Source organism: Triticum aestivum, chromosome 2A, assembly GCF_018294505.1.
Source record: "Triticum aestivum cultivar Chinese Spring chromosome 2A, IWGSC CS RefSeq v2.1, whole genome shotgun sequence".
In the NCBI taxonomy this organism is placed as follows: domain Eukaryota; kingdom Viridiplantae; phylum Streptophyta; class Magnoliopsida; order Poales; family Poaceae; genus Triticum; species Triticum aestivum.
Window position 1 is genome coordinate 703078180 of NC_057797.1, and position 13893 is coordinate 703092072.

At 47.1% G+C, this 13893-nt stretch overlaps 2 protein-coding genes across 2 annotated transcripts; both read right to left on the reverse strand.

Moving 5' to 3' along the window:
- Positions 1-2334: 2334 nt before the first annotated feature.
- Positions 2335-2925, reverse strand: LOC123186035 (late embryogenesis abundant protein 18-like). The gene has a single exon (XM_044597831.1). The coding sequence runs from the start codon at positions 2834-2836 to the stop codon at positions 2504-2506; it is 333 nt and encodes a 110-aa protein (XP_044453766.1). The 5' UTR covers positions 2837-2925; the 3' UTR covers positions 2335-2503.
- Positions 2926-7535: 4610 nt separating this feature from the next.
- LOC123186036 (late embryogenesis abundant protein 18) lies at positions 7536-8179 on the reverse strand. The gene has a single exon (XM_044597832.1). The coding sequence runs from the start codon at positions 8083-8085 to the stop codon at positions 7753-7755; it is 333 nt and encodes a 110-aa protein (XP_044453767.1). The 5' UTR covers positions 8086-8179; the 3' UTR covers positions 7536-7752.
- Between the last annotated feature and the right edge of the window lie 5714 nt (positions 8180-13893).

Consider the following 13893-nt stretch of genomic DNA (forward strand, 5'->3'; position numbering starts at 1 on the left):
GACGTGATCCCGTTAATCAAATAACAACCACTTGTTCATGGTTAGGAAACATAACCATATTTGATTAACGAGCTAGTCAAGTAGAGGCATACTAGTGACACTTTGTTTGTCTATGTATTCACACATGTATTATGTTTCCGGTTAATATAATTCTAGCATGAATAATAAACATTTATCATGATATAAGGAAATAAATAATAACTTTATTATTGCCTCTAGGGCATATTTCCTTCAGTGGGGGCACCCTCCACCCTTGTGGAGGCCTTGGGACTCCTCTGGTGCATCATCGGTACTCCGTGGTCTTTTTTTGGTCCAAAAAACAATCGTCCTAAAGTTTCAGATCAATTGGACTCCGTTTGATATTCCTTTTCTGGAAACTCAAAAACAAGGAAAACCAGAAACTGGCACTGGACTCTAGGTTAATAGTTTAGTCTCAAAAATCATATAAAATATCATATAAATGCATATAAAAACATCCAAGATAGATAATATAATAGCAACAAATAAAAAATTAGAGATACGTTGGAGACGTATCAGTGGCAGGTTGATATAGGGGCCAACAAATGGGCAGGAGGCGCAACACGTCTAGTAGTCAGGAGATCCGCCTCGAGCCGAGGGAATAGGACACATGTCGAGGCGGAGTCCATGTCATCGTTGGAGGGGAGATTGGTTGCCGCAGTCGGCTTATCAATACGGGCATACTGGCTATGTGGCAGCGACACCGGCTCCCCCTTGACGCGGTGGAGCGGCAACGAGGGCCGCACTGAAACACGGTCCTTGAGCGACCGCTCAAGGAGGAGCTACATGTGCGCCTAGTACTCCTTGTCGGTTGTCGCGGCCTCTGCGAGGAGGCGCGTGTGCTGCGGCTTCTACTCCTCCTCGTTGTTGGAGTAAAGGATGGTCTCTCTTCCTTCCTGAAGGAGCAGGGCGCCTTGGACTTGGAGGATGATGACCCCAAAGAGCGACGACTGCGGTGCCTCGATATGGATCCGGAAGAAGATCCACATGGAGAACCAAGACATCGACATCGTCGTGTAAAAGACAATAAGGTCGATAGCAGTGAGCGAATATGAACAGAGCGGCGGTGAGCAGAGAGGAAAGGATATGTGATATGTACGGCGTCAGATCCATGCATAAGTAGTCGCGGCAAGGCGAACGGGCGAGCAGCTGGCTTCAATACATCACACCCGTTCGGAGTAGGCTTCTCGGCCACCGTGCCAGCATTGAACCATACAACATGGCCTGCTGGAGCGTTTTACCGGCATGAATTAATGTGCGGCAATTGTTTTACATGGAAGAGGGTTTAGAGTTTGGCGTGGCGGGCATGCCGAAAACATAGAAGAGGATTTTAGCGGCAATTGTTTCACATGGAAGATGGTTTTAGAGTTTGGCGTGACGGGCATGACGGAAACGTAGAAGAGGATTTTAGAGTTTGGCGTGGCAGGTGTGACGGCTAGGCGCGTACGTGATGGAAACATGGAAAAGGGTTTAGAGTTTGATGTACATGACGGAAACAGATTTTAGAGTTTGGCGGATAACCTTCCCTAATTTATCGGACCTTTCCTAATTTTTTGCATTTGATTTGTGAGAAAACGCCGTCGTCTCCCTTAATTTGCTAATTTGTCGGGCCTTTCCTAATTTGTGTGTTTGATTTGCGGGGGACACAAGAATTGAAATAATAAGGTCCTAATTTGTGTGTTTGATTTGCGGGAAAAGAGACACAAGCATTGAAATAATAAGGTTTTAGACACAAGAATTGGAATAAGGTTTTAGAGTTTGGCGGGCAACCTTCCCTAATTTATCAGACATTCCCTAATTTTGTGTGTTTGATTTGTGGCAAAACGCCGTCGTCTGTCGTAATTTGTCAGCCCTTTTCTAATTTGTGCGTCTGATTTGCGGGAAAAGGGAAGGTTTTAGACACAAGAATTGAAATAAGGTTTTAGAGTTCGGTGACGACCGTCCAGACGTCTTGCGGCCGATTTGCGGGAAATGTCGGCCGATTTGTGGGAAAACAAATAGATTTGCGGGAAAACAAACACAAAAGCTGTAAACATCCCCTGATTTGCATTCGATTAAAACAAACACAAAAACTGTAAACATCCCCTGATTTGCATTCGATTTGCAGAAAAACCGAACACAAGAACATGTTCACAGACAATTAAAATCCGCATCGAATGGCGAACTACATCTGAACTCCGCAGTCTGGATGGCAAACTACGTCCTAACATTTGTGGGTGTTTTGAGGGACGTGTGTGGTCTGGACGTTTACTAGTGTTTTGAGGGTCCGTTAGAGATGCCCTAAGAAAGAGCAACCGTCAACATACGAAATCGAACTTCATACAACAACACTCACACTAGAACATCGAAGGCACCATTTACAGCATGATACATTCTATTCCGGTACATGGGCGTGCATGCACACAGCATACACTTGTGTACCAACTACGTACGACTGACGGGCAGGTTACAGACTACAAGGTAGACCCTGCTCCCCTCACAATCTCTAGATGTACTTCTCCGCCGCCGGGTGCCAGCCGCTGGCCGGGTACGCGGGGTCGGGGGCCACGGGGGTGCCAACGGGGCCGTGGTGGCCGCGCGTCCCGGCCGTGCCGTGGCGTCTCGCGGCCGCGTCGGCGCGGTGCTCGGCCTTCTCCTGGTGCATCTGCGCGTCGGCCTGGCCCTTGCGCGCGCGCTCCTCCTCCTTGGCCATCTCCTTTTCGCCGTGCGTGGTCGCCGCGGCCTTGCCCGCCTTGCCCTGCACCTCGGCCGATCCCTCCTTCGCCTTCTCCTTGGCCGAGCTCACCATGTCCTTGGCCTTCACCTTCGCCGCCTGCATCGTGTAGTGTGTCGGTCCTCCAATGGCTGCCTCGTGCGTCGGGTGCGGGTGACTGGTCGTGTGGATATAGTTCTTCCGTGGATGTCTTGCTTCTGTACGTGAGCTCTTGGGTATGGTGGATTTGTAGGCGCTGATTGCTCGGAACGGCGGCGGCGGTGGAGTTTGGTTTCTTGCCGGACGCGAGCGGCGTCCTCTCGCCTGGCAGCACGTCAGCTACGGGGTGGCTGGTGGCGCGCATGCGGCGATGCCAGAGCAGCGGGAGCTGCACGTCGCGGCTTGAGGTGGCAAACTGGCAGCCCGCGAACGTTGGGCCTGTGCGGTCGCGTAGGCCGCCTCGCACCGCCTCGCACCGCCGATCTGCCATGTGGTGGATGATGAATTTACTCTAAAACTAAATAAATATCCTTCCCGCTTCTGTAAGATTTCAGATCCTGATGGTTTGGTTTGTAATTATTTCTCTGGAAATAGGGGGTGTCACATTGATTTCGGACGATCTCTGTTTGGCAGTGATGGTTCAGAACTATGCGAACCTGCTTGGTGATCTGGAAGATGTTCAGTTTAATGAAACTGCTGATAGAGCTATCAGGTTACTGGATAAGAAGGGATATTAAGAAAAATTCCACAAAGAGGCAACATCTGTCTTTGTTCTTCAGCTTCCTTGCGTGCGACTTGTGTTGTTTTTCTTTTGATCGAGCTTACTGTCCTAATTGGGATACTAGTATGGGGCGAGCCAGGTTTATGAAAAAACTTTGTTTTTTCTTTGGATTCCTAAAACCCAGATAATGGAAGTTATCATTTCTCTAAACATGTTCGAGAAACTTGAAGGCATGATTTTTCGAAATGTAAGAACCATACAGTTTAGAAATGAATCAAATTCATGCACTAGTAAACTAAAAAAAAAAATCACGCATCATCTTATAAATTGAGTAACCAAGGCAAAAATATATGAGTTTATGACCACACATGTTTCTCCTCTACACTTCTGTTAGGATCACACAAATACAAATTATACTAGCATAACCAAAAGGCCAAAAGGTAAACCTTGAAGGATCATCCTGAGCACAAGAAATGTGCGAGGCCAGATCATCAAAGAAACACCACACAAAAAATGGTAATTTACTCTCATATCATACACTTTAGGCATGATCCTGAACTTAATATCCAAGTATAGTACGGAGCGACCAATCTACAAGAACACAAACTCAGCATTCTCCCCCAACGTGTTTATCTAGACAGTATCATCATCCTCAACAGTGTGATTTGACATCCTCAAGTTAGCATACATCTCTTGCAAACAAATGACGTCCACCAACAACCAGTTGTCCCCATTGCACAGCCAGATGCAAAGTCAAAAATTCCTGGAACTCTGGAATCGTCATCATCAGGTGATAACTAGGTGTTCATCTCGCCATACTCCACCCTATGTAGGGGTGGAATTGTTGAGAAACTTGAGAATAAACCTGAGAATGGTTATTAAAAAACTGGGTGAAACGGTTCGGTTATTACTTTGGGTTTGATTGGTTCAGGTTTTATTGGGCTAAATCTTTTTTAGTTTGGTTTTGGTTTGGGTATGTGAAGAAACCAATTTGGGTATAGTTGGTTATGGGCTTAAACAGTTTGGTTATTAACGGTTATAAACTATGGGTCCAAACCGGTTTCTGGGCATTGTTTATGTGCAATAAGCAACGACGCATCGACAACGAGTATCTTTGATCCGCCTACATGTTGCGATGCACTATGTAATTATGTATTATGGGAAAACACCACATGCAAATCGAATGTGTTTGCTTGTGCTTTAGCTAAGCAATTGGTTTTAATACACTTGTCAGTGAGCTTTTTAGTAGTGGGCATTGTCTTTTTGACACTTGCTGTGTGTTGACCGTATCTCAACGATAACTTTGTTCCCAAACTATTGTAGATGCACTTATGTCTTTTCTATACCATTTGCTTCTTGACATGTCGATTTGTGCAATCATATATACATTGAAGCAAACCCATAGTTATGTATTGGGTTTAAACCCACGGTTATGTATTGGGTTTAAATTGGTTTGGGTGGAAAAAATAGATGGTTTAGTTTTGGTTGGGCTGAAAATGGCATTAAACGGGTATGGTTCAACTATGGTTTTGAGAGATACATGTATGGGTATGGTTCAAGTATGGTTTAAGTATGAAACCGTTCTCAGATTTAGTTGAGAACCCAAAATTTAAGACAAGAATGTCATTCCCGAAGCTCGTATGTATGTTTTATTGGGGACAAGCAGAGGTCCTGGAAAACATGGCCGATAGCAATAAGGGAAGCGTGTCTTAGCCGAAGTATGCAAGAACCAGACACCGTCTTTAAACATATAAAAGTGTGCCACAATTTTTCCTCCTCCTGGTCCTGGAAGAACCAGAAGTAGGCCACTTTGTTTGAAGAAGATGCATATGGTATTGCCCTCCGGTAGGTCACGAGGGGGTTGTGGGACGATGGGCACTGCTCTCTCGAGGCACAACGGGGATGGTCCAGCCCGAAACGTGGATTCGGAATTGCCCCTGATGAGGATGCGACCGTTGTGGCAGCCCCCGATCCATGCATTATGATAGCCATCAAAGTTGTAGCTTGTCGCACGACGGGCGACAACGGCGAGCTTGGGGGGCTGAGGCGGCATTAGGGTGAAGAGTTAGGGTGCTGTGAGGTAGAAGCCGAGGGGGCGAGGAGGGTGCGGCTTACGAAATTGGCGGGGGAAGGCTGGGTTGGAGGCGTGGAGGAACCAACGCTACGAGGATGGCGCCGATGAGTGCAGTGGGGAAGCCAAGGCAGACGATGATCTCAATGAGGAGGTTGTTGTCGTCGAGCACCTTGGACACCGGGTCGGCACATGGCAGCTTCTTCGCATTCACACGTGGCTTTGATGAAATGCAATCGGCCCTAATACAATAGCAGCAATAACAACGCTATTCAAAAATTGGTCAATTCAACAATTTATCGCTATCGGGGGGAGGGGGGGGTGTGGTGATCGATAAGATTATGCCATATCATTATCGTTTATCATTTGGTTTGATTTATCGCTCTGGCAAGCGATTTATCAGGAATCTACTGATAAACCAGGCCTATTCCTAGAACATGCTTATTTCTTTTTTGTGGACCTTGCTAGTTCTACTTTGCTTGTAATTGTACAAGGATTTAGAGGCAAGGAATCCAACATAACACTTGTGTCCAATATTAATTTTGTGTTGAATATAGCATATTTCAGTGATGTGAACTTGAGATTTGAACAAAAATGGCTGATTAATAGCCGACGATAAAATCAATCAATCAATCAATTTTTAATTAATCTCTAAGCCGACCGAGACATTAACGACAAGCAATATCCTTAACATTCAACATTCAGTAGCAGCTGGGACTGACAAATGCAACAATCCAGCTAAACATTGAGAAACTGCGCAAAACAATAAGAAATTAGATATCACCCTACGTATCGTTCCCGTCTCAGCATGTCCATGGTATGTCTGCCTCCCTGTCTATCTCCCTGTCTCAGCAAGTACTCCCTTCGTTTTTAAATATGTCCCTTTAGTGATTTTAAATGAACTATCACATACGAATGTATATAAACCTATTTTAGAACGTAGATTCATTCATTTTGTTTTGTATATAGTCATTTGTTGAAATCTCTAGAAAACAAATATTTAAAAAAAGCATGTACAGACCACCGTGGTATATCTGCCTCCCTGTCATGGTATGTCTACCTCCCTGTCTCAGCAAGTACTCCTAAAACTCAGTCGAGGCACAACGGAGTACTCCCTCCGTTCTAAATTACTTGTCTTGGATTTGTCTAGATACGGATGTATCTAGACTCATTTTAGTGCTAGATACATCCGTATCTAGACAAACTTTGATAGTTTGGGCTTGCTAAAACTCAGTCGACTAAGATTTAGTAAGTCCTAATCGACCTTGCAGCATTGTTGGTCGTATCACGTCATCTCACCGGTTGGTTGTATCGCGTCGTCTCATCGGTTTGACGCATCCTCCATTAACGGTTGTAGCATTTTAGTCATTAACGATTGTAGCATTTCAGTTAGAACGGTTGTAGCATATGTTATCGTTGCTTGCATCACCGTAGCACCACAACTACGACTGACTCAGTTCAATAGTTTTATGTTCCAAGCTCCAATTGGATGGTCTTGATCTGTCCTCTCGCTCTGAACGCCGAGCTCCAACTGGATGGTCTTGATCTGTCCTCTCGCTCCGAACGATCTCCTCTCTCTCTCTCTCTCTCTCTCTCTCTACTATCTTCATGTAGTTGGGGGAACACTCCACTATCTGCACGTAAATATTTGGGGGACATCAAGCTAGGGTTTCCGGCGAAGTAAATTAGTAGGGGATCGAGATCAACCTAGGGTTTCCCGCAAGAAACTAAGAAAAGAGAAGTAGATTAGTAGGGGACCGAGAAGAGGAAGGAGATGGGGTCGCCGACCTCGAACCGCCGGTGACTGGGTTGAGATCGCCTCTTTTTCGCTCGGCTCCGGTGGCCGTTGTGCTGAGTGGAGACTGAATCAGCTGAGCGACGCCCTCTCTTTGGCTAGAGCGCCGGCATTCATACGCACCACTGCTTTGCTATCCAGCTCCACATCAAGTTTGTTCACGTCCATTTCTGAGCATCTGATTCTCACGCACGCCAAGCGAATAAGCAAGTACTCATGTCACAAATTACGAATCAAATTTTGTGATGAAAACAGGCAAGAGCACTGGACTCACAAATTACTAGTACATCAAAGGTGCATTTTACAACTGACCGATACATTTTATTCGGGCACACGCATGTTCGCACAGCATACACGCGCGCGCCAACTACGACACACGGGCAGGATCACTAGCCACACACAAAAAACACTAGCTGCCAGCTCCTGATCCCCCGATCATCTGGCGTCTAGACGTACTAGTCCGTGGTCGGGTACGCGCCGGTGCCCGTGTACGCAGGGTCGGCGGCGGCGCCCGCAGGGCGGTGGTGGCCATGCGGCCCGGTGAGGGGCACGTGCGTGGCACCGTGGCGCCCCGCGGCGGCCTCGGCGCGGTGCTCGGCCTTCTCCTGGTGCATCTCGGCCTTGGCCTGGGCCTCGTTGGCGCGCGTCTCCTCCTTGGCCATCTCCTTCTCGCCGTGCGTGGTCGCCGTGGCCTTGCCCGTCTTGCCCTGCGCCTTGGCCGTGCCCTCCTTCGCCTTCTCCTTGGCCGAGCTCACCGCGTCCTTCACCTTCACCTTGGCCGTCTGCATCCTCGCCGCTCTTCCTCGGGAAAAAAGCTTCTTCCGCTTGCTCTGTGTATGTGTTCTTTGTGTGGGTGCTTGGGTGTCTGGGAATGTTAGATGTCGTGGCGGTCGTGTGGTGTATTTGTAGGCGGAGGATGGGTTGGGTTGGGATGGCGGCGCTGGCGTTTTGGGTTCCGTCGGGAGCGAGACGTGGGGTGGTAGGTGGCGCGCATGCGGTGGTTCCAGAGCAAGCCGGAGTTTACACGTAGCAGCGTGAGGTGGCGCCCAAGGTTGGGGCAGGCGGGCGCGTGTGCTGTGTGGCGCTCTTCGAAGGAGCCGCGTGCCCCTGGGGTGGATGACGGCGGCGTGCTCGTGCTGCGGATCACTCCGGTGCACGTGATGAACGGCATCTGGATCAACATCAAGTGAGTGTAGCTGTGCAGGTCCGGTTCCAGTGCGCGTTTGCTTTTTTTTAGGGTGAAAAACAATTTATTTTTTTTCATATCATTTCATTGATAGAAGAAGTTAGAATGAATACAAGAGATGATACAATCGCATGACACGAACGCAATAGGCGTGAACATGATGCCAGAAATAAAGAGACATGAGACATGAGACATGAGATGCTCGACCCAAATGTTGGTCGTCAAGTTGTCGGTGGAACTGCCTCCCGAAGAAGTCGAACCGAAGCCTAACCAGGGGATGGGGAGGGTCGGGGGAGCGGGGGTGGGGAGCCGCAGCGAGTTGAGCGCGCCCGGCCATCACGAAGGATGGACGGGGAGTACCGTGACCGGCTGGGGTGGCCCCAGATCCCATCTGGGGTGGACCGCAGCAGAGGAACCGCAGCCGGGGGAGGTGACCCAAGCAGTCAGCGCACCGGGGGAGGCCTCCCCTGCCGCCGGTAGAGGCCGCTGGCGCCGCCAGGGTCCGGATCTATGGAAGGGGGCGGAGTGGAGGAGGGGAGGGCAGGAGGCGAGGGGAAGAGAAATAGCCCCGCCGCCGCCACCCCAGGGCCCGACGCGGCTTCGCCGGCCGTCCCTTCGGCGACGGCGACGAGGGGTTGGAGGGAGGTGGGGACGGGCCGCCGGCGAGCAGGGTTCCCCCCGAGTCGCCCGGCTCGGGCGACGCGAGGGTCGGGAAAAGGAGAGGGACGCGAGGGTCTGTCAATATTCTGTTTAGTTTGGGTTTTGAAGTGGGATACAAGGAGGGTCATGGAGATTCCCAAACCACACATGGCGTCCTGGACCCTGAGAAAGAGCAAATTTCGCTAGTCTATGTGCCTCATAGTTTGCGGCACGACCCTCAAACCCAAACTTACAATTAAACTTAGTAGCGTTGAGATTTATTTCGCTAATGATAGCGCCATACCGGCCTCTGGCCCCCTTAGAAATGTCTAAGACAACTTGCTTGCAATCCGAGGCAATGATGAACTGTTGTAAATTGAGGTCCTCTGCCAATGCTAATGCCTCTCGACATGCAATCGCCTCCAAAACAGTAGGGTCGCAGACACCAAAGATAACAAGTGCAGAGCTTCCAAGATAAAATCCTTGGTCATCCCTACAAATAGCAGCTGCGGAACCTTCACGCTCGAATCTAACCCCTGCGTCAACATGAATTTTTGTATAGCCCACTGGAGGAGCCTTGGGTCTAGAATTAGGCACCACATGCGATAAAGGTCCCGGGACAACACGCGTATTGCTGCTGCCAATGATTTCCATGTCTGATATGAACATGTTTATAAACGCATGTGTGGAGTGTGGGCTCTAGAATATACCTTCATGTATTGCCTTTCGTCGTGTCGACCAAATAGCCTATATAGTTATCACGAGCAACGTGAATTTCTGATGTGATAGGGATTCTATTAGAGTAAAAAAGGCATTGTTTGGCTGAGGGTTCAGCAACTTCCATCATTTGGTGCGCCAGTTCACTATCGTTGAGAGCCCAGATGCATCTTGAAGCGGCACATTCGATGAGCGAATGTCGCCATGAGTCAGGCGCACCACAAAGCCCGTAGCTGGCTGAATCTGTCATTTGGCGATGCATGCGTACGTCATTCGTTGGTAACAAGTGTTTGGATAGGCGCCACATGAACATCCTCACCTTTGTTGGGACACTCGTCCTCCACAGCGTTTTCCAAGCTTTCTCCGCTGTATTGGAGCTGGAAAAGCCCGAGGTTCCCTCCAACCATGCTTCTCTCCATTGTTTTGTTGCTACTAGCATTTTATAAGATGATTTCACAGTGAACGATCCATGCTTCTCAAAATGCCAGCACCAAAAGTCAGGAATATTGCGGGTGCAGAGAGGAATCCCCAAAATAACTCAAGCGTCCATTGGCATGAAAGTCGCCTCCACCATCGCTCTGTTCCAAGTTGCGGACGTGTGGTCAATTAGTTCCGAGATCAAAGATGGCGGGTTCTGTACTCGGTTGCCGTACGGACGAAGCATCTCGTCCCTGGGAAGCCAGTTATCATTCCAGATGTGTGTCGTGTTACCATTACCCACACGCCTTATCAAGCCCTGCTTTAAGATATCTCTTCCTTCAACAATAGCCCTCCATATCTGGCTAGGGTGGCTCCCGAGGCTAGCCTGTAAAATATCAGAGTTTGGGTAGTATATGCTTTTTAATAGCCTTGCACTCAAAGCCTATGGGTTATGTAGCAACCTCCAAGCCTGCCTAGCAAGCATAGCAAGATTGAACAACTCAAAATCTTTGAAACCTAGGCCCCCCATTCCTTTCGGTTGAGTCATAGTTTTCCAAAAGACCCAATGATGTTTGCGTTTGCCCTCTTTGCTCCCCCACCAGAATTTCCTGATCAACACGTTGAGATGTTCACACAATCCTATGGGGAGCTTGAAGCAAGACATAGAAAAAACTGGCACTGCCTGAGCTACAGCTTTAACAAGGACTTCTTTACCCGTTGTTGACATTGTGTTGAAATCCACCCATGTACCTTACTCCACATCCGATCATTTAAATATTTGAAGGCCCCATTCTTTGAGTTACCAATGTCAGACGACATTCCCAAATATTTCTCATTTAGTGTCTCATTTGGGACGGTAAGCAACTCTTTAATCTGCACTCTCACATTCTCAGGCACTCCTTTGCTGAAGAAGATTGATGATTTTGAAAAATTTATGTGTTGACCAGTAGCCTGACAATTAATATTCAGAACCCGGTTTACCTCATTAGCACCCACACCATTAGCCTTGAAGAACAGCAGACTGTCATCAGCAAATAAAAGATGATTCACTGGTGGAGCTGAGGAAGCTACCTACAAACCACTTAGATTGGATGACTCACTTCTGGATTTAAGGAGGCACGAAAGGCCCTCTGCTGCTAACAAGAACAAGTATGGGGAAATTGGGTCCCTGACAACCCGAAACTATAGGGGATCGCAACAGTTTTCAAGGGTAAAGTATTCAACCCAAATTTGTTGATTCGACACAAGGGGAGCCAAAGAATACTCTCAAGTATTAGCAGCTGAGTTGTCAATTCAACCACACCTGAAAACTTAGTATCTGTAGCAAAGTGTTTAGTGGCAAAGTAATATGATAGTAGTGATAACGGTAGCAAAAGGTAACGGCAGTAAAAGCAATGTTTTTGGTATTTTGTAGTGATGATAGCAATGGCAACGGGAAAGTAAATAAGCGAAGAACAACATATGGAAAGCTCGTAGGCAATGGATCAGTGATGGAGAATTATGCCGGATGCGGTTCATCATGTAAAAGTCATAACCTAGGGTGACACAGAACTAGCTCCAGTTCATTGATATAATGTAGGCATGTATTCCGAACATAGTCATACGTGCTTATGGAAAAGAACTTGCATGACATCTTTTGTCCTACCCTCCCGTGGCAGCGGGGTCCTTACGGAAACTAAGGGATATTAAGGCCTCCTTTTAATAGAGAACCGAAACAAAGCATTAATACATAGTGAATACATGAACTCCTCAAACTACGGTCATCACTGGTAAGTATCCCGATTATTGTCACTTCGGGGTTAACGGATCATAACACATAATAGGTGACTATAGACTTGCAAGATAGGATCAAGAACACTCATATATTGATGAAAACATAATAGGTTCAGATCTGAAATCATGGCACTCGGGCCCTAGTGACAAGCATTAAGCATAGCAAAGTCATAGCAACATCAATCTCAGAACATAGTGGATAATAGGAATCAAACCCTAACAAAACTAACTCGATTACATGATAGATCCCATCCAACCCATCACCGTCCAGCAAGCCTACGATGGAATTACTCACGCACGGCAGTGAGCATCATGAAGTTGGTGATGGAGGATGGTTGATGATGACGATGGCGACGGATTCCCCTCTCCGAAGCCCCGAACGGACTCCAGATCAGCCCTCCCGAGAGGTTTTAGGGCTTGACGGCGGCTCCGTATCGTAAAACGTGGTTATTTCTTCTCCTTGATTTTTTTCTCCCCGAAACTCAATATATGGAGTTGGAGTTGGAGTCGGAGAGGCAACGGGGGGCCCACGAGGTAGGGGGCGCCCTAGGGGGGCAGGCGCGCCCCCCACCCTCGTGGAGAGGTGGTGGGCCCCCTGGCCTTCATCTTTTGCATGTATTTTTTATATTTTCTGAAAAGTTGCTCCGTGAAGTTTCAGGTCATTCTGAGAACGTTTGTTCCTGCACATAAATAACACCATGGTAATTTTGCTGAAAACAGCGTCAGTCCGGGTTAGTTCCATTCAAATCATGCAAGTTAGAGTCCAAAACAAGGGCAAACGTGTTTGGAAAAGTAGATACGTTGGATACGTATCAACTCCCCCAAGCTTAAACCTTTGCTTGTCCTCAAGCAGTTCAGTTGACAAACTGAAAGTGATAAAGAACAGCTTTTACAAACTCTGTTTGCTCTTGTTGTTGTAAATATGTAAAGCCAGCATTCAAGTTTTAAACAAAGATTATAACTAACCACATTTGCAATAACGCATAGGTCTTAAGTTTACTCATATCAATAGCATAATCAACTAGCGAGCCATAATAATAAATCTCGGATGACAACACTTTTTCAAAACAATCATAATATGATATAACAAGATGGTATCTCGCTAGCCCTTTCTGAGGCCGCAAAACATAAATGCAGATCATCTTTAAAGACCAAGGACTGACTAGACATTGTAATTCATGGTAAAAGAGACCCAGTCAAGTCATACTCAATGTAAACTAACAGTAATGAATGCAAATGACATTGGTGCTCTCTAACTGGTGCTTTTTAATAAGAGATTGATGACTCAGCATAAAAGTAAATAGATAGGCCCTTCGCAGAGGGAAGTAGGGATTTGTAGAGGTGTCAGAGCTCGGTTTTGAAACAGAGATGAATAATATTTTGAGCGATATACTTTCATTGTCAACATAACAACCAAGAGATGGCGATATCTTCCATGCTACACACATTATAGGCGGTTCCCAAACAGAATGGTAAAGTTTATACTCCCCCTCCACCAACAAGCATCAATCCATGGTTTGCTCGAAACAACGAGTGCCTCCAACTAACAATAGTCCCAGGGGGAGTTTTGTTTGCAATTATTTTGATTTAGTTTGCATAAAACATGGAACCGGACATCCCGATGACCAGCCACTTTCTCGTGAGTGAGGAGTGGAGTTCACTCCTCTTGAGAATAACCCGCCTAACATGGAAGATACACACAGCCCTAGTTGATACATGAGCTATTCGAGCATACAAAACAGAATGATTATTTGAAGGTTTAGAGTTTGGCACATACAAATTTACTTGGAGCGGCAAGTAGATACCGCATATAGGAAGGTATAGTGAACTCATCTGGAATAACTTTGGGGTTTAAGGGATT

Coding starts and splice junctions, on each gene's coding strand:
- LOC123186035 (XM_044597831.1), bottom strand. CDS start 2,836: ATGCAGGCGGCGAAGGTGAAGGCCAAGGACATGGTGAGCTCGGCCAAG.
- LOC123186036 (XM_044597832.1), bottom strand. CDS start 8,085: ATGCAGACGGCCAAGGTGAAGGTGAAGGACGCGGTGAGCTCGGCCAAG.